Source organism: Bidens hawaiensis, unplaced genomic scaffold, assembly GCF_021521415.1.
Source record: "Bidens hawaiensis isolate Kalapana, Puna unplaced genomic scaffold, B.hawaiensis_p1.1 tig00026727_1, whole genome shotgun sequence".
NCBI classification, from domain to species: domain Eukaryota; kingdom Viridiplantae; phylum Streptophyta; class Magnoliopsida; order Asterales; family Asteraceae; genus Bidens; species Bidens hawaiensis.
The window spans coordinates 18,334-37,583 of record NW_027494304.1 but is presented as its reverse complement, the minus strand read 5'-3'; the positions used below and the strand labels follow the sequence as shown (position 1 = coordinate 37,583).

Here is a 19,250-nt window from a genome sequence, read left to right as displayed (position 1 = left end):
CGTGCCTTTTCTAGATTGTCGGTTCAACCGTGCTTTTGATTGGTCCGTCTTTGATGACGGCGTGACATGATATTCAAGTCATGAGCCGGGTGTCTTGGAGTGGCATGGCCGCCAGGCGTGCCTATAGGCCTGAGTATGAGTTTTATGCAAATGAGTTTTCAATATTGAACATTTTTTTACATAGTAAGATATCAAAAGGATTATAAAAATTGCAAAATAGATATAACTTATAAACTCCATTATAACATTAAGAAACCCCATTCAAGTAATACAAAACATCCACATTACTTCAATTCAAAACAACCAACGGTTATCAACCTACATCTTTAACCACCAACCAACCAGACAACAAAACAAACCATCATGACCTGACCGACCTAGCCAGGCATTGCCTATATACACCCAGCACCCACATTACAACTGCAACAAAACCGGTCCTCCCATCTTTCCTTCAAGGGGCGTAATGCATCGTGTAAATCCAACTAACCGCAAGCGTGAATATCAAGTAGGTCGGTCTCACCGACCGTTGCCACATATCTGGCACGAAGTGGCAGTCTTTGGGTTCATATAGGTGCACTGATCACATGCCCACCCGGTTGAATCATCGGTTCGGCTTGTGGTTCCAACCTTGCTGGACCCTTTTCCTTTGGCCCCTTTTGACTTGCTTGTGCCTGCAGCGTTCTTTGATGTACTTGTCTTGCTTGATGCAGCGTGTGCATCCACATCTGATAGCCCGTTTTCTAGTGCTCCAACCAAGTTCTCGAAGTAGTTGCGTGTGACACTGTTGCGGTTGCCAATAAATGTTAAATACACGTTTAACAGTAAAAAATAGGTTGAAAACTTAAGAAAACGATTACCTAGTTAAACCAGCCAGCTTTGTTCTGAAGTTGTTAAACGCTTCTTGAGAGCTATCGTCGTTGAGGTAAGTATGTAACTCTTTCTCTGCACTTTGATGAAGCCTTTCTAAACCAGCCTCTGCTTCACCTGCCATCAATAACTTATGTTAACACTGTTACACGAATAAATCATTCTAGGGTTTAACATTGAATGTACAATGTGGGAATCACGGTATACCTTGTAAGTACTCAAAAAACTGTCTCTTGGCATGTTCGCACTCAGGTAGGTAATAGCCGTATGCATAAGTCCATTTCAACACACGCCTACATTCAACTATCTGCAGAGGAAAAAAATTATAGAGATTTAGCATATTAATTAAGTAAACAAACAAAAGATTGTAACGCCCTGCTTGCGGTGCGCGCATATAATGTATATATGTGTGAACCCTCGGGTGGGCAAAAGTAAAAGTGCACTAATTTTGACGTTATTTTACTAATCTCGTGAAAATAACGTTAAAAGTGGCGGAAGGTTAATCAGGCATCATGTGGTGGCGTTGATAGCCGAAAGACAAGGGCACATGCACCAATCAGCCGGTGTCCCTGATGATTGAGTGCTATGTGCCTTATGTCCAAGGCTTGATGCAAAACTACTATCGAGCCGGGGGTCTCACCGGAAGCAGCCTCTCTATCCCTATGGGATAGAGGTAAGACTGTCTACATCTTACCCTCCTCAGACCTTACCATAGCATTGCTATTGGTGGGATATACTGAGTACGATGATGATGATGATGATGAAACAAAAGATTGTAGAGGATCACAAAGACAACTGAACCAATAAAGACTTAAAAAGTACGCGTACCTGCAACCAAGCTTCTATAATGAATTTTAACTGTGTTTCAGGTTGGCACTGTTTCTTGCTAAGTTTTGCAAGCTGAAAAACATGGAAAGAATAAGGGCGCAACGTAGAGAATAAAGCAATTTTATAAAAATAAAAAACAAACTGAACACATCAGCACAGGTTTCTAATTAGCCAAAATATATATATATTCATCAGGTGTTTTCTTAAATGGTTTGAAGGACGAAGCGGAGGCCCATGTTAGTATACATAAGTCCCGATCAGTATATAATGCAAGGAACTTGGTGTTAGAATTTGAGTCCAAGATAGGCCCAACCCAAAGTCGATGAGGATCAGCCTGGAGTAACAGAAAACCCAACCCAGAAAACTGTTCATCTTTGATATATATATCTATAGCTATAGTTTTTATATATAATTTAACTAGCTTATCATGATTTATACGTATTAATTATTATTTCAAGCAGGCTCAAGTTTAATATGTGAAGCTCGAACTTGAGCTCGTTCATTAAATATGGGCCTCAAAAGATCGAGCTAATTTAAGCTTGGGTCAATTCGAGATTTAACGAGCCAATCTAAGTAGCTCAATAGTTGGCTTGTTAACACCCCTAGTCCTGATTTGGTGTTAGGTATTCAATAGTTGGCTTCATCAAATACGATCCAAGCTAATTGGAATGAGATGTTTCTTTTTCCATCTGGCATGCAGACACAAGGTGTTGCATTTGGGCCCCGGTATCTCTTCTTTACAATATCTTTCAATCAATAAATAATTCTCACAGATTTGCCTCTTCCCTTGTAGCCACTCTATCAGGGTACCAAAACATATCCCGGAAGCCAATTTCCTTGCCACCTTTTGGCTCACATTTCCATTACATTCCGCTCGTTCCAAACTCTCCACTGCCAAACATCCACTCCTAACGACATCCACACGAGGAAAAAACTGAAACTGAGAGACAAGTGGAAACTTTAATGACTTCCGGTTTCATACTTCCAAGTACAAATCCCTACCCTAGTCATGTACTTTTGTTTAAGGGAAAAGTAAACACGTGGCGTGTGTTAAATAAAATCATCATCGCTGACAAATATCCCATCCCGATCAAGTCACCATCAAATCTGGGTTAATCCACATGATATTGCAAAAACTGCTTTCAGATCTCACTCCGAGCACTGTGAGTCCATTGTGCTGCCTTTTGAACTAACAAATGTCCCATCTACATTTCAGGTTGTAATGACCTTTTTAGGCCTCGTTTACATCGATTTGTGTTAACCTTTCTTCAATGATATTCTGGTTAGTTGATAGAGGCTTGCTGTCTTGGGACGGCCGGCCGTAGACAATTTCACAAAGAGAAGAGACAGCCAGCCCTAGCAAGGGCTGTCTTGGCTTACTTTTGGCAACTTGCCTAGTTACCTCTCTAGCATGATTATAACGAAATCAAGGGATATAACCCTATTTTCTGGTCTTTAAATATTCAATATCATACGTGTAATCTATTATCGCCTCATAAATAAATGTTCTCTCATGGGTCAAATTGGACAATTCCCGTGTCCTTTTACCTTCAGTTATTATTGTGCTTGTGTGATTGTCTTTCACCATATCGCCGCCGCCCAAATGTCAGCGATCAAAACTAAATGTTATCATCATCGATCCGCTACCACCACCGCCAATGAGCAATATCAGTCGCTGCTATTGTGTTCTTTCGTGTTACTAATCGTTCTCACAGTTGGATACTATCTTAACAATTCAAACATATAGTAAACAATGAAGCAACAAAACCATCACTTGCAGGTAGCCTTGAAACTTCTTTGTAGCAATCAGTTATAAGCCAATCTTTCCAAGTACGGATTTGACCAATCTCAAGTGATTTTTAGTCCACGTGGTGAGTCCCAAATATGTGCAGGCTGATTAGATAAAATATTAATGCAGTTTAATCATGGCCTACACCGACCAACGTGCGTGAAACCGTGAAGTAAGAGGCTCTTTTGAACTTGACTGGTAATTACCGAAGCTTTGTTCAGTACGTGTTGCCGAATTTAAAACTAGGTCAGTTTTTTGTTCAAAATTTGCTTAAAAGTTACCAACATAAATATGAGATGATGTCACCGACCATACTTCTCCAACTGCTTTTGACACTAATCTGGTGATAGCAGATCGCTCAAGTAGATATACACACTTCATCCCTCTTAATCACTCCATAACAACAAAAGAGATATGGTTGCTCACTTTTGTAAGGAAGTATTCACCTCCACGGCTTTCCTTGATTCATTGTTTCTATCAAGAAGCTAATTTCTTGACTAACTTTTAGCAGAGGAACTAATCAGGCTAGGCCAAACCAAACTGAAGATGAGCACTAGCTATCATTCGCAGACAGATGGCCAAATCGAGGCGGTGAACGAATGCTTTAAAGCTTATCTTCATTGCTTTTCACACAAACCAACCATCCACCCCTTTAAGGTTTTTCATGGTCGAGATCCACCCCCTCTTCACCCATATGTCTTTGGCAAAAGTAAAACCATAAACGTTGAACTCGAGAGCCAATTGCTCACTCGAGAGGATATGCTGAAGCTTCTTTTAAGTACTTTAAAAAAGGACCAAGACCGAGTCGACAGTGAAGTTTTTTCAATAATTTAATCTTATCATCAAAAGAGTCTTGCTAAGTGGCATACTGCCATTGTGATAAACTGTCCCCATGATCCCTTGGCTATATATATATAACCAGCCTTACCAATTCTATTATACTCTACAGCTGTATTCACTATTGCAATATACGTAGCAGCAAAGTACAGCTATTTAAATCTTCCAAAATGCTAAAAGAAAAGGATCAGAATATCAACTTACATGAACTGTTTGCATCTGATTCAAGTCCGCAAGTGCTTTTTGCCTCGACTGTCATTGTAAAAAGATAAAAGTATCATATACTATTTATTACGGGTTCAACCACGAAACAGAATATTCAAATATGCCAAAGTGGTCAAAGTGTCGAAACAATGAGAAGAATACTGGTTAAAACACTTGGTGCATACCGATTGATTTGTAGCCCAACGTTCATAATAATGAGTGTATCGCTCTAAAGAGTTCTTTGCCATCTCTCTTCGACGTTCAGATTCATCATACTGCAAATGAAAATTGAAGTCATTACCAAATCAACAATTAAAATGAAAAAAAATATATATATTAATGACTGATTTGAAGCAAAATAGATCATTTTAACTACCGCTCCCTCTTGCTTTGCTGACTCATAACGATTGCAAGCATAAAATCCACCAGTCCTCTCTCCATGATCCGACCATTGACCAAGACACAACCTATATGTACAATTTTTTGTAAGACCAGGGCATTAACTTATGTTCATAAAGTTCACAACTTTGTAAACTACAATGTTTTTTAGCTAAACACAATCAGACCCGTTTCAAACCATACAAAAATTGAACCTTTTTAAACCCACCCCACTACAAGAACCCAAATCTTACCAGCAAAACTCATATTTGCAAGGGGGGTTGCAAGTCATGTGCATACAACCTTGATTCTTCTCAATTGGACGTTTACACTTTGGACAAGGCTTAGAATTAGCCAAAATCCTGAAATCAAAACATGAACCATCAAAACAAGAAAAAACTAGCATTCTACAAATATATGGCATTCTATTGATAATAGCATTTACCAATTCATATTTTCAGACTCCGCGCTATTTTTCATTATCCACTTGGACACGGTTTCACAGTCCACGGGTCGATGAGCTTCTTCTGTACACTGCAATAAATATAAAATAAAAAATTGTATCGTTTATGAAGCAAGAACATAGATTAACATTATAATACTCACATTCCAACAAAAGCTGTATGAGCAATGACACGTCACATCATAGCTTCCACTTCCAAGTTCAAACTCAATTGCATGGTCACAGCCCGGAGCAGGACACCATTTTGTCTATAAAAAATATAAATATATGAAAAATATCCTAAATTGCAGGAGCCAGGAAGAAAGGACACAAGCTACTAACAGTTTAAAGTAAATGTATACCTTTTTGCTGTCCTCAATAAAAGATCTAAGAAGGTAACGCCGATATTTCTTTTTATCTTCATCTGAAGTCAACATGTTGACCATGTCCACACCGACAGCAGCACCACATGATGGAGTGGGACATCTTAATGTCAAACATCCAGGACCATCACTGATAGATGTGCTGATGTAAGCTATAACAAAATGATAAAAAGATAAAAACTTTATTAAAAATGCAAGCTTTTCTTTGAGAATCAGCTAATACATGAATTTTTTAAAAAAATAAATAAATAAACCTTTCCAGCATGTATTGCAAAAAGGATGGCCACAAGCAGCAGAGCTAATCTTATCAAGTGAATATGATTCAAAGCAGATCCCACAAAGCAGCTTCAAAAGATATAAACAGAAGACCACATATTACAACATTGAAAAACATATAATTGAATATTGCACAATCATATTCAACATATTTAACCTAACATTTGCATACCTCTCCAGCTTTTGGTGGCTTAACTGTCTTGTCCAACAGACCAACAGCCTTTCTAACTTTATCCTCATTAGCAAACCATGCTTCATGAACATTACTAACATTCCTGCAGAACATCAACCCAACTTAATACAAAACAAAAATACCAAACTTCTTGATCAGATGAATTATTCACATAACTTAACACATTACCAGTTATAACTGCGTAAAAGCATACACGCGGAATCCCTTGAAATCGAAAGAACCGAGCAAATTGTAGTGATATCTTCCTCTTGGCGCTGGCAAATATCGTCTTCCTTCAATATAGTATAATTTTTCTGAAACATGAAACAAATTATCAAGAACAAATGTTAAATCATCCAACTTTAATCACCCCTTTAAAAGTCCAACAATCAGTTTGAAAGCAGCTAACAAAACATCAACTTTACTAAAACTGATAAAACAAATAATCAAAAAGATAATGTCTTGGAACAATCCCATCATTAGCTAACAAAACCATGATCCATAAATCAAAAAAAATATTAGCTTTAATAATCAAATTATAAACAAATATATTAACTACACTAAAATTAACAATTTTTTTCTGAAACATAACAAACTATTTGATTCTTGAAATCCCAATAATCAGCTTAAAAGAAGCAAAACAATATTAACTTTACTAAAATTGAAGAAAAAATAATCAAAAAAGATAATGTCTTGCAACAATCCTATCATTAGCTAACAAAATCATGATCCATAAATCAAAACAAAATATTAACTTTACTAATCAACATCATCAGAATTGTTATGCAAAATTGATAAAAAAATATATTAACTGTTTAACCAAACTTTTCTGAAACATAAAACAAGCTATTTGATTCTTGAAACCCCAATAATCAGCTTAAAAAACCAAAAAGCAATCAACTTTACTAAAATTAAACAAATAATCAAAAACCATAATGTCTTGGAACAATCCCATGATTATCTAACACACCCATGATCCATAATCCAAAAAAATCCAATCTTACTATTTTAATTCACCTGTTGGCTACTAACTAACACGTCATCAAAGTCATCAGAATCGTTATGCAAAATTGATAAAAACAAATATATTAACTTTACTAAAACTAAACTTTTCTAAAACATAAAACAAGCTACTTGATTCTTGAAATCCCAATAACCAGCTTAAAAAACCAAAAAGCAATCAACTTTACTAAAATTAAACAGCAAATAATCAAAAAACATAATGTATTGAAACAATCCCATCATCATCCAACAAACCCATGATCCAAAAACCAAAAAAAATCCAATCTTTACTAATTAAATTCACCTGTTGACGACTAACTAATTCTGTATCAGAATCATCAGACTCATTATACAAGAACTCGTATCCACCATCATCTTCATCCTCGCTGTACATCGCATCACCGCTGTAATAATCTTCCTCATAAGAATCAACATCATGGGCATTATGCATATCATCTTCTGAATCCATCAGTAAAACCCTAATTACAGGTGTGTGAATTTAGGGTTTTAGTGGGTATGAATATATTTTGATCGAATTGGGGATTTTGTGGCGTGCCAAGGGTTTTGATTTATGGGATGATGAATGATGTTGTCGGTCTACGCAAAGTCGCAAAACAACCACAATATTATTATTATTAATATTAATATTATTATTAAGTAACCTTTGTAATAAGGGTTTATTGTTCTTTGCCTATATTGTTATATTTTATGAAAGTTATGATTTAAGTTTAGAAATTATTCTTTAGACTTGTTGATCCTTGTGGGTTTAAACTAATTACAAATTTGATTCTTATAGTTGTAAACTTATTACCAAGATGGTCCGGATGTGTGAGTTTTGTAGTTACGGTAGTCCTTACCTGCTAACGTCGTTAACTTTTTCAGTTAAATATGTGTAAAATGACCAAACTACCCTTGATATTAATAATACCTAACTAAACTGCCCTCATTTAAATAGACTTACCTGAAAAGTTAACGACGTTACCAAGTAAGGACCACCGTAGCTACAAAATTCATATATTTGGACCACCTTAGTAATAAGTTTACAACTATAAGAACCAAGTTTGTAATTAATTAAGTTTGGGAACCAAACGTGCAATATCTGCAACCCACAGGGATCAACCATGTAGTTTAGTCTATTCTTTATGATTTTGTGGTTTTTAAACTCGATATGAGGTAGTCGTTGACGTAATTTGATGGTGATTTGAACGACGAGAAGTGGAATGCGAGATTAATGAACGAAAGAAAGCTTTGTTGTTAACAAAGAGAGCTTACAATGAGAGCTTAACAATTTTTTCTATATTGATTAGCGTCGGTTAAAGTTATGGACTTTTAAAGGGTGTATAAATTTTACGTACTTTTGTTTATGAGATTTTAGCTTTACATATATTTTTGTTTGCATTAGTCGTTTCCTGTGTTAGTGTATAGACTTATTATTATTAAGTAACCTTTGTAACAAAGGTTTATTGTTCTTTGTCTATATTGTTATATTTTAGGAAAATTATGAATTAAGTTAGGGAATTATTCTTTGATGATTTGTGTGGTTTTTAGACTCGTATGAGGGTAGTCGATGACATAATTCGATGGTGATTTGAAGCGACGAGATGCAGAATGCGAGATTAATTAACGAAAGAAAGTTTTGTTGGTAGCAAATAGAGCTTACAATGAGAGCTTAACAATATGTTCTATAGTGATTAGTGTCGGTTAAGGTTATTGACTTTTAAAGGGTGTATAAATTTATCATACTTTTGTTATGGGGTTTTGGCTTTACATATTATTTTGTTTGTTAGTCGTTTAATGTCTTGATGTATAGACTTTTATTAGGTCTCGATACTTTTAAAGGGATAAATGTGGTTTTTTCTTGATGATTTGAGCTTACATCTATTGCGACTAGCCACCATCTTATGATAAAGCTAGTATGGTTATTTGATGTTTAACTGTTTTTTATGGTATATGATATGTTATATTGGAGAGGGAATGGGAACAAGCTCTCCATCCTCGTGATAGAGAAAAGGTTTGTCATCATCCCACCATTCGTATTCACTACCAATAACTTGCTGTTAGTGAAATTTATGTATAATAATATCTATACTATATGATAAATAGAACTATCACATAGCGCGTGTCATATCCATGTCCTTTCTCACCAAATTTTTCCTGTTTTTCTCTCTTATTATATATAACTCTCATCTTTTAATAATGATTTGTTTTTTAAGAAATTATAAATTGTACTAATAAAACATATTTTTTTTTAATTTTTCCTTTATTTAAGAAACTTTGAAGTTTGGTCATGTAACTTTTGTTTTCAATTAATAAGTAAAAGCAAGTAAAATAACATTAAATTGTAATTCATGTATTTTCGAAATACAATGATATATTAATTTTTACAATCGTTAGTATATGCAATATATATTCTCCTATGGAATGCACATAAAGATTTAACAACTTTATGTATTAATGATTTCCACTTCGCACGGGTTCTAAACTAGTTATAAAAGGCACGAGGATAAAACTAATTAGACACTCACAAATCAACAAACCAGTTAAAAACCTTAGCCGTCACAAGTCAGTCGCACAATCTCCTTCTTCAACCGTTGGTCAAGAACAAAAGTCGAGACCATGTTCTTGGCTTGTGAGATGATCGGTCGGTAGTCCGAGAAAAAACAAAAAGGTGTTTTCATTTTGGTGATTTCGCGTGTGAACTAGCATATGTGAATCATTGATATGTTGTGTACTTTATAGTCGAGTCATCTGCAACAATCAGTCAGTTCAAGGAAAAGTTTTTATCTTTAATGTGGTTTAATTTGGGTTTTATCAACCTTGCAACTAGAATCCTGGTTGCTATTCTTGACAAGAATCAAGAACGGTTTGTGTGACTTTCTACCCTTTCAGTTAAATTTTAAAATGGATGCACGAAACCAAAAATGTTATTAGATTCGTTTTTCCAATATTTGAGAACCCTAATTTGGTTAATTTTATTAACCCGATAAAATATGTGGTTTGATGTAAATCGAGTCTTTATTATAAAAATTAAAACTTGATTATCTATTGTGATTATTAGAATCATAAAATTCGACTCTTGAACCAACTTATTGTAGTAGTCAAGGCTATTAATGCCCATAATTGCTCAGTGAAGTTGAAATCATAATTTCTTAGTTTGTTGGATAATTAATCTTGCTTTTATACTAAGAGAAATGTTATTTCCGTAATGTTGTATATACTAAACGTATTCCAATTAACTCTAATCTATGTGATTTATGGCCTTTTTCCTTTTTAAAGTGGTGTTAGCTCGGCTGACATGTCTTTGAAGGGAAGCTTCTACATCAACTGCTCCTTACCCGAGTTCGAATCATCCGACAATGGTGTTCTTCATAGTAAATGGCATACATTTGTTAGAATCAAACATGAGAACTCCTAGGAAAGAAACCTTATGAAAAACCCTCTGATCACCGAAGCTAGCTCATGATGACAAAGTGATTTGTGTTTTAAATGTAGAGTTGTAAGTGTTTTATGTTCGACTGTTTTTAAACTTTAATTTTGTTTACATATTCTGTGACCATCAGGATATTTTTGTAATAAATATCTAGCATGATTATATAGAAGTATTTCATTAATAAAACTCATCATAGAAGTGAAACAATTTAGAAAAAGTGTGATTATATTAAGAGTTGACATGAATATTCTCCCGTCAGAAAGATTAGTCTATATTGTTTTCCTAGTTACAAAACTATTATCATGTGTTTCCATCCATAGATAAAGTAAGATAAACAGTTAAGGACCACTTCATGCACTTTTGCACGCTTTTCCAACTTGTGTTTCTTCTTTGTTAACATGAATTTGTTGAAAAAGTTGTTACCATAATTTTTAGAGGCTCAAAGTTGCTAATCTTCAAAGCATATTCTTAATTTTGTTGTTTTGAGTGGGTTTGTCACTTGTTTCCAATCGCCCACTTCTTTGTGTCTATCCTTTTAAACCTTTGTTCAAACCCACTCAAAATCCAAATCAAAATGTTTGGTTATCAATTGAAGAAAACTCCATAATGCGTTGTAGTGGTACCCCCATGGGGCGCCACCAGTAGCCACGTAGGCACCGTCCGGTTGCCAACACGAAATCAAACGAGGGCGCCATACTCATTTATTTTAACCCTTAACAGGTGTTTCTTTAACAGAGTCGTTGCCCATTGTGCATTCCAAGGTAACAAAATAGTTGTTGCCCATCAAAGAAAAATTAACGTAAACTTAAAAAAACCAATTTTTTAACCAAAAACCCAAACAACTCCGGCACGAAAGCCTTTGACCCTAAAAACACGTTTTTCACAAACCTTCTCGCAAGCAATTATTTAAATTAGTATTTATCAACTATTTAAAAAAAAACAATGAATGATTGAACCAAATTAATACGGTTACACCTAAGTTAAAAGAAGGTAAAGTTTAAGTCACACTGTCTACATAACAGTGACATGACACTTTAACTATATATATTAACTTGAATCACTATACTTAACCAAGAATACATTAGCATGACACGTCTATAAAAATAATCATAGTTTTTTTTTAAAAAAAAGAGTATATTAATAGTTAATAATCCAATAACTTCAACTTCGTATATAGAATTTTTAATAGATCAACTATGCAAACTCATATGTTATAACTGATCTTAGAAAATGGGAAATTTGTAAATGCCCTTTTTTGTATACCTTCTTGTTTCTTTAGTGAGCCGTATGCTTAAATCTCATGAATCCCGAAAACCTACAAACCTATAATAAAAATAATAAATAATAAGTGAATATAATGCCCCACGAACATATACAAGCATACACCAAAAGATGATCGTATGCAAGTCTCCAAAATACAAATAGATTTAATACGGAAGTATTTCAAACTAGACCAACATGCAACAAGTCAAAAACACTAGAATGAAACTTCTCCAACTCGATTCAAGATCTCAAATGAACTAATGAAACGAACACTATCTTTAATCTCGATTGACGGACACCAAGACAGGATAAAACTTAAAACACACAATCTTCTCCTCTAAACCCTATGATTCAACGTGTTTATTAACATAGTTGTTTTGTTTGCTGTATGCTTCGTTAACATAAGACTTTTACAAAAAGGAAAGTTTGTTATTAATACCGTGTTATATACAAGAATGATTGACGGGTTGTGTGAGGGTTCTTATTTTGAAGAAGGTATGGAGTTTTTGAACAAAATAAGGTGTGATCTTGCTCTACCCTAATGTTTTTACTTATAGGACCTTGTTTTGTGGGTGTTTGAATAAAAGAAAGTTGGGTAGATGTAAGCGAATTCTTAGTATGATGATTGTAGAACATAAGGGCGTTATCCAAGCCCTAAAATATATAATTCTCTAGTTCATCTTTTTTGTAAGTCGGGAGATTTTGCTTATGCTTGTAAATTGGTTATAAAGATACGGGAAAATACGGCATAATTTACAACATTTTCTCTGGTTCATGCTTTTTTAATGGTTTTTGAACGACCTTGATTATTGTATTATATACCATATTACAACATGCTAAGACGGCAAATGGATGCAAAGGTAAATGAAAACAACCTTAGACACCCAAAAGAAATATTTTATGGGGTTACAAGTGAAGTTAGATGTTCACGTATAGAAAGTTAGAAACCTGTATTTTTATCCTTATACCAAAAATTTTGGGAACAAAAAAACTTATACTATTCTAAATCACGAGCTACATCCTCATTTCTCATCCCCCCAAATTTGGGTTTCAATACATATAACTCATTATTATTATTTTTTATAAGTTGTTGCAAGTGGTAGGAAAAACAAAAGTTGAATAAAATAAGTATTATCTAAATTAATATGTGACATAAATAAGGAAGATGCGCGTTAAAATTTAAGAACAAACTAGTAATTTACCCACGCGTTGCGCGGTGAAATTGGTCGGTAAAATCCGGGCGTTGCAGCAGCGAGTCAATACGAATTCGTTCGGTATTGGTTATGTTCTTTGCGGTATAAACAATGTAGGTAAGGTCCGAACATTCTAAAAAATATATTCTTTGACTTAACATATAAAAAGATTAGCATATAAAAAACTAAAATATTTAAAACGACATTTATATGGCTGTTAAAAACCCATGCTGAGGTAAAACCCAAGCGGCGTGTTCTCAGGCATTGAGAAGGTAACTCGACGTGAATTCGGTTATGTTCATTACGAAACCGGAACTAAATTAGAAATAAAACATAATCAAAAAGAAAAAAAATGAGAAATTTCGGCAGACCAATGGGGTAGGGTCGGTTAAACTCGGTTGTTGGTAAAACTCCAAGCGTTGCCGGTCTCGGGCATTGAGAAAGTCAACCTACACAAATTCAGATTCATTACGATACCGGAACTAAAAATAAAATAGCATTCGGTTGGTTTCTATTACATTCATTACAGTAACGGAAGTAAAAACATTTGTTATGACACCAGAACTAAAACACACAAAAAATTGGCGTTTAGTCGATTTTCGTTACGTTCGTTATGATACCAGAAGTAAAGTAAAAAAACAACAAATTGCGTGGATCAATAAGGCGCTGTCACATGGCACAATCAAGGTCTTGCGACACTAAAATAATGTTTTACTCTTATTAGATAATAGATAATATTCATCTGGATCGAGGGTCAGTTTTGACATTTTATATATTTATTTCTAACCTAAAAAAAACTAAAGGATAACTTAACATATAGAAGAGGGGTTGTGATTGTAAATATGAATAGTAAAATTCACTCACATTCAAAGATCCCTTTTTAGTATATATAATAATATGATTTTAATTAGATTATAAATTTATAAGTATGAGCAAACGAATACAAAGAATAATGGAAACGATTCTCAGGAACAGAAAACCTTAAAAATTTTATGGGATTACCAGTTTAAGTTACACGATTGGATTTTTTTTATTTTATTTTGCCCTGCTCTTGATCAATAGATGCTAGTTGATTTTTATGTCGCCTATAACTTTGTAATATTGTTGAAAAATTGTATTGTTAGGACGTGTGATGTGGTTTAACTACAAAGACATGTTAAACCGTTACGTCACTGTCACATAGACAGTAGCTTTAACTAGTCAATCTTTTAACAAGCGTGCTATGGTTTAACTACATATTAGAATAACAAAAACAAAAGAATAAAAAAAGGGCGATTGAATGAAGGGGGTGGACCCCAAGTCAAAACTTCCACTCAAACGTTATGTGGGTTCCGCCTGAACCTTTGGCACCCCCTATACTTTGTCCGGCGTGGTGTAGCCATTGTTAACATGCATGTATGGTATGCTTTATGTCTCTTTTAACAACGCATAATAGCGGACTTTAAAATAAACCAAAGAGAAACCATAAGACTGGTTGTTATGAAGAAGGGTTTGCCAAGTAGTTCAAGCAATGTGTCACTGCCACGCAGGCAGTGAAACTTTAACTAACTCGCCCATTAACTTGTGCTTTTTGATTTAACTAAACATTAAATAAATGAAAAAAAGAAAAAGAAAAAAGCGTTAGCGGTCATTTGGGGTTGGCCTCACCATTTCTTTGTTAAAAGTCTCGTTACCTGGCTAACTGACGCCCCTTAACACTCCGACCTTTACGACCCAACTCGGTTTAGCCGGTGTTAAGGCGCAACCACTTTTGTTTTGTCAGTCCATTTGACGCCCCAAAACAAATAGCCTAATTGTAAGGAGATGCTTCTTTTGAGATTATCAATGTTTAATGAGTTTGGATGCTCTTGAATAACCTTTTCTATCGAATCACTCGAGTCAAGGACTACAACAGAGAAGTGGTTTTTTTTTACTAATATTAAGTTGGAGACTAGTTTTGAAATATTCAACTAAGTAAAGCAATTAAATAAAACCAAATAAGACATGAATTATAGCCCTAAATCTCTGTCATATTGTATTGGCATGTCTATGACCGGTCATTTTCATCTCTCTGTTCATTACTATCTTTAGTCTTTATACTTTTATTGTACACACTACACCAGGAATCCTGAATATCCCGCTGGAACCCTTCGCAACCTCGTCTTATTTCACAACCCATATCAATCTCAAACCTATATCTCTTCCTCTTCAGCTTTCTTTCCCACATCTTCTATCTTGTTCACTTTTTCCGGCCACCACACTAGACACAAAACAAATCTACCATCTCCACCCCAACAGAGGCGATTCCACTTAACAATCTTCTATCTTTTTCACTTTTTCCGGCCACCAAAATCATCTCTGGCCACCACACTAGACACAAAACAAATCTACCATCTCCACCCCAACAGAAGCGATTCCACTCAACAATCTTCTATCTTTTTCACTTTTTCCGGCCACCAAAATCATCTCTGGCCACCACACTAGACACAAAACAAATCTACCATCTCCACCAGCGATTCCACTCAACGTTTGCCGATATATTTTGGTACAATACTTTTTTTTGTTAAAAGGTATGTTACTTAACAAATTTCATTGAGTTCATAAATATGATTTCTACTTTGTAGGTTTAATTAACCAATAAGGATGAGGTTTACTAGGATCCGTGTTGCAAATCTTCAGTGGCGTCTTATTCAAGGTCACTTGTACGGAGAAGTTATCAAATGACCTTTTTCTAGGCTTTAAAATGTGAGTATCCATTTGTCTATATATATAAATGTCTACCAAAAAATCATATGTTCTTGGTTGGTTGGTTGCTTCCAACCTCTCTCAAGCCACCCGATTGTGCGATTCAAAATTGTGATTTCCTTTACTCTTTTTGAAACAGTTGTGGATGCAGACACCATAAAGCTTTGTATAAGTAGAGCTACTGATGAAGAAGAAGGAAATTGTGAAATATTTCTACCTAAGCCTTTCGTGTCAACGCACGTTCTCGGTTCCAAATACCAGTTTTAGAAATACCCCAACGTAAGTCTTTGCCACTTCCACTTCCATTTTGAGTAATATTATTGCTATTTAAACTAATTAAAATATTATTCTTCTTTGGAATGCCATATGTAGATCCAATGAGAAACTCAAAAGTGATGGTGATGCATCTGCACAAGCGTAGTTGTTCAAGGAGAGGTATGATATGTTGTCTAAGAGTCTATCAAAGACGCCCCATAATGTCTCCCCCTCGTCTCTCTCTCTCTCTCTCTCTCTCTCTCTCTCTCTTATATATTGTCGCACTAAACTCATATAATCCATAAAAATGTTATATAACATCTCATTCTTTGTGAAACTCTTTTATAATCAAACAATAATTTTTACGGGTCACGTGTCTCACCAAACCCGGATAACCCTTAAATATGTTATAACATCTCATTTATTTGTGAAATCTTTCATCATTAAACCCTAATTTAATTTCCCTCTTCTACATGTTCTTCATTGCCAGTTTATCCTCTCCATCACCGGTTAACTTCCAATCACAACCCACCACCATCAACCGCCCCATTTTCATAAGACCAATATTTATGTTAATGTTTGTTCGTTTAAAAAAATCAACATGTTCATGGCCATATATATTCATTCATTAAAAATCTAAAAAAAAAACTACACATCTCAATTGAAAGAGATCAAACGTTAAAAAAATATAATGAACATAACAGAGTAATATATATGTATTAAATTAAAACAAAAATATGTTAAAAAATAAAACAAATCATTACAAAATATAAAATAGTAAAACTATTAAAAACAAAAACCTAAATAAACCATTGCAACACGGGGGACTCTAGTTATATTATAAGTTGGTAATTATGGATTAAATTTATATTGTTCTTATATATAATCGTTGTTATCATCACTAAATTTTCCAATCCAGTAGCGGTCGTTGAACATTGCCCAATTCAACATTACAACCAAATAAAAATCATCAACCTATCAGGACGACTTCCACAAAAAAAAAAACCCCACCACCAACAACCAATTTCACCTAGTGATATAATACTAAATATACATGTTTTCCCTTGTATAGTTTATTTAATCTTTTATTAGTTTTCATTTAGAATATGTATCTTACTAACTTAAGAATGTTTTGTAGGTCATAGGACATAAACACGATGGAAAGAGCAAGAAACTTGAAGATTCGAACTAAAAACTGCGAACTGCATTGAAGCAGGATTGAACCATCAATTTAACCGAGATAAAATGAGTAAGCCGCATCATGTGGCCAAAGGGCTAACCTCGCCGTGGGATGCAACGTGGTGGTGTTGTGGCTAGCTTGCTTTTTCATTACGCGACGTCACATGTCAGCATCTTTTGCTTTCCGCGTGACGCGAAGTGTTTGTTTTCCATAAAGTTCCGACATTTGAAGGGTTTGGAGATTTAAATCAACTATAAAACATCATTACCTTAACCCTGATAACCTACGATTACTAGCCAAATATGTGAAGTCTTGGAGCTTAGGATTGCATATTTTGAAGGTTTTGCAGGCTTGGAATCTCACGGTGACGTACTATTGAAGCGAAATCGAAGCCTACGAGTTTTATCGTCTTTAATCTATCGTTCTTTATTGTTTTTTCACTTTGATTTCGGTGTTATTGCTTTGTTTAATGTAATCATGCTAGACTAAACGCTTTAGACCATCTGGGTTTTATGATGAACTTTTGTTGACATTTGATTTTGGTTTGGGACTTGTTTTCAGTTATGGATTTATAATCAAGTAAACAATTTATTGTTATTCATTCGATGCATATGTGTGCTTAGGATTGTTTGACGAGTTTTATTGTTTCACAGTTTCCTTGGTGATTGTTTCATATGATAAGATTCTGTTAGGTCATCTACCGTGTGTTTTTGATTATTTTGTGGTCGATTTGCAATAAAAAATCTTAGGAACCATAATAATAAATCAAGTAAACCTAAGTGTGTTGCTAATAAAAATAGTTGTAAGGTGATATATTATGTGATAAGTCTTGGTTGTTTAAATTGCTTGATTTAGTTCTTCGTAAGGAGTCCGTATAGATTTAAACTACATTTGATTTCCGCGTTGTAAGGTAGGATTTCTTATAGAAGTACTTGTCATAAAATAAATTAGCGATTGTAAGTGAGTCTAGTTAAACCGGTAATTTTAATAGTTTATTAGGAATCCATAGGTGTCTCCTTAAGAAAGGGGGTTGTTGATGGTCTTGTTCGGTTTCCCCTTAAGTGAATAATTTAAGATCCTGGTTCCATAACTTATTAGCATTTTCCAACCATATGATAATTGTTGCATTAGGGATTCTAGCCAAGGTGATTGTTTGCAATCATCTAAATTAAGTCCTTGGTTTCAAGTCGAGTTGTCTTTAGTTTTATTAATTAGGTTTGAGTAAACCCCCACCCCCTCCCCTAATAAATATAAAATAAATAGTCGTGTCTGTAGTTAAGTCTAATTTAGCTAGTTAACGTAATTTAAAGAGTATGTGGGTTTGATACCCGAACTTACTAAATTGTACTATAGTCAACCGGTACACTTGCCGGTTAGTAGTTTTTAGTTAAGTTTAAGAATTTAGAATTATTACTTAGTATCTAGATTATCATATTTTAGTTAATAAATTATATAACTACTTTTAGCACATCACCTTCCTAAGTCAACCAGGCTCTTATTTACATATTAAAAAGAGTTTTTTTTTTCCAAACTAGTGTTGTTAGAAAAAATATTTACCATTTCAATGTTCCTTTAATACTATTTACCAAACTAGTGTTGGTTGAAAAAAGTATTTACTAATTTAGTGTTTTCTATTTATTTTTTATTCACCTTTTACTTTTAAATCTAGCTTTTTGTTAGTTAGTATATTGTATTTTGTTTACCAATCAATAGTTTTCTTATTTTCTTAGTAACACGTTCTAAATATTTTCGTACTTATTTCTTTTATATTATTTGTTATTTTTTTGTTTTCAATTTTTTTTGTCTTTTTGTTTAAATATATTCATTTTACGAATTTTGTTTTTTGGATTTGGTTTGGTACCGTAACGAACCTAATTGACACCAATCATGTTCGTGTTGATAGCCACCACAACGTCTGCGTTTTATCAACGCTCAGGTTTTACTAATTTCAATTGAAACTTTTTGTTTTAAATATGTACATTTTACGAGTTTATACTTTTGGTTTAGATCCAGTACCGTAACAAACC

General features: G+C 34.3%; 1 protein-coding gene across 1 annotated transcript; it reads right to left on the bottom strand.

Moving 5' to 3' along the window:
• Nucleotides 1–223: 223 nt before the first annotated feature.
• Nucleotides 224–7,757, bottom strand: LOC143573925 (putative E3 ubiquitin-protein ligase ARI8). Its single transcript, XM_077058685.1, has 15 exons — nucleotides 7,483–7,757; nucleotides 6,366–6,490; nucleotides 6,177–6,279; nucleotides 5,983–6,073; nucleotides 5,708–5,880; nucleotides 5,510–5,614; nucleotides 5,349–5,437; nucleotides 5,158–5,265; nucleotides 4,902–4,992; nucleotides 4,711–4,800; nucleotides 4,526–4,573; nucleotides 1,696–1,767; nucleotides 1,075–1,174; nucleotides 858–984; nucleotides 224–781 (listed from the first exon to the last, which is right to left on the bottom strand). The coding sequence occupies exons 1-15, from the start codon at nucleotides 7,645–7,647 to the stop codon at nucleotides 517–519; spliced, it is 1,752 nt and encodes a 583-aa protein (XP_076914800.1). The 5' UTR covers nucleotides 7,648–7,757; the 3' UTR covers nucleotides 224–516.
• Nucleotides 7,758–19,250: the final 11,493 nt, after the last annotated feature.

Excerpts from the sequence above, each read along its gene's own strand:
- LOC143573925 (XM_077058685.1), bottom strand. The coding sequence starts at position 7,647 with ATGGATTCAGAAGATGATATGCATAATGCCCATGATGTTGATTCTTAT. Across the intron at positions 5,881-5,982 it reads TTGCAATACATGCTGGAAAG|CTTACATCAGCACATCTATC; the intron begins GTTTATTTATTT and ends ATTTTGTTATAG. Across the intron at positions 5,615-5,707 it reads TTATTGAGGACAGCAAAAAG|ACAAAATGGTGTCCTGCTCC; the intron begins GTATACATTTAC and ends TATTTTTTATAG.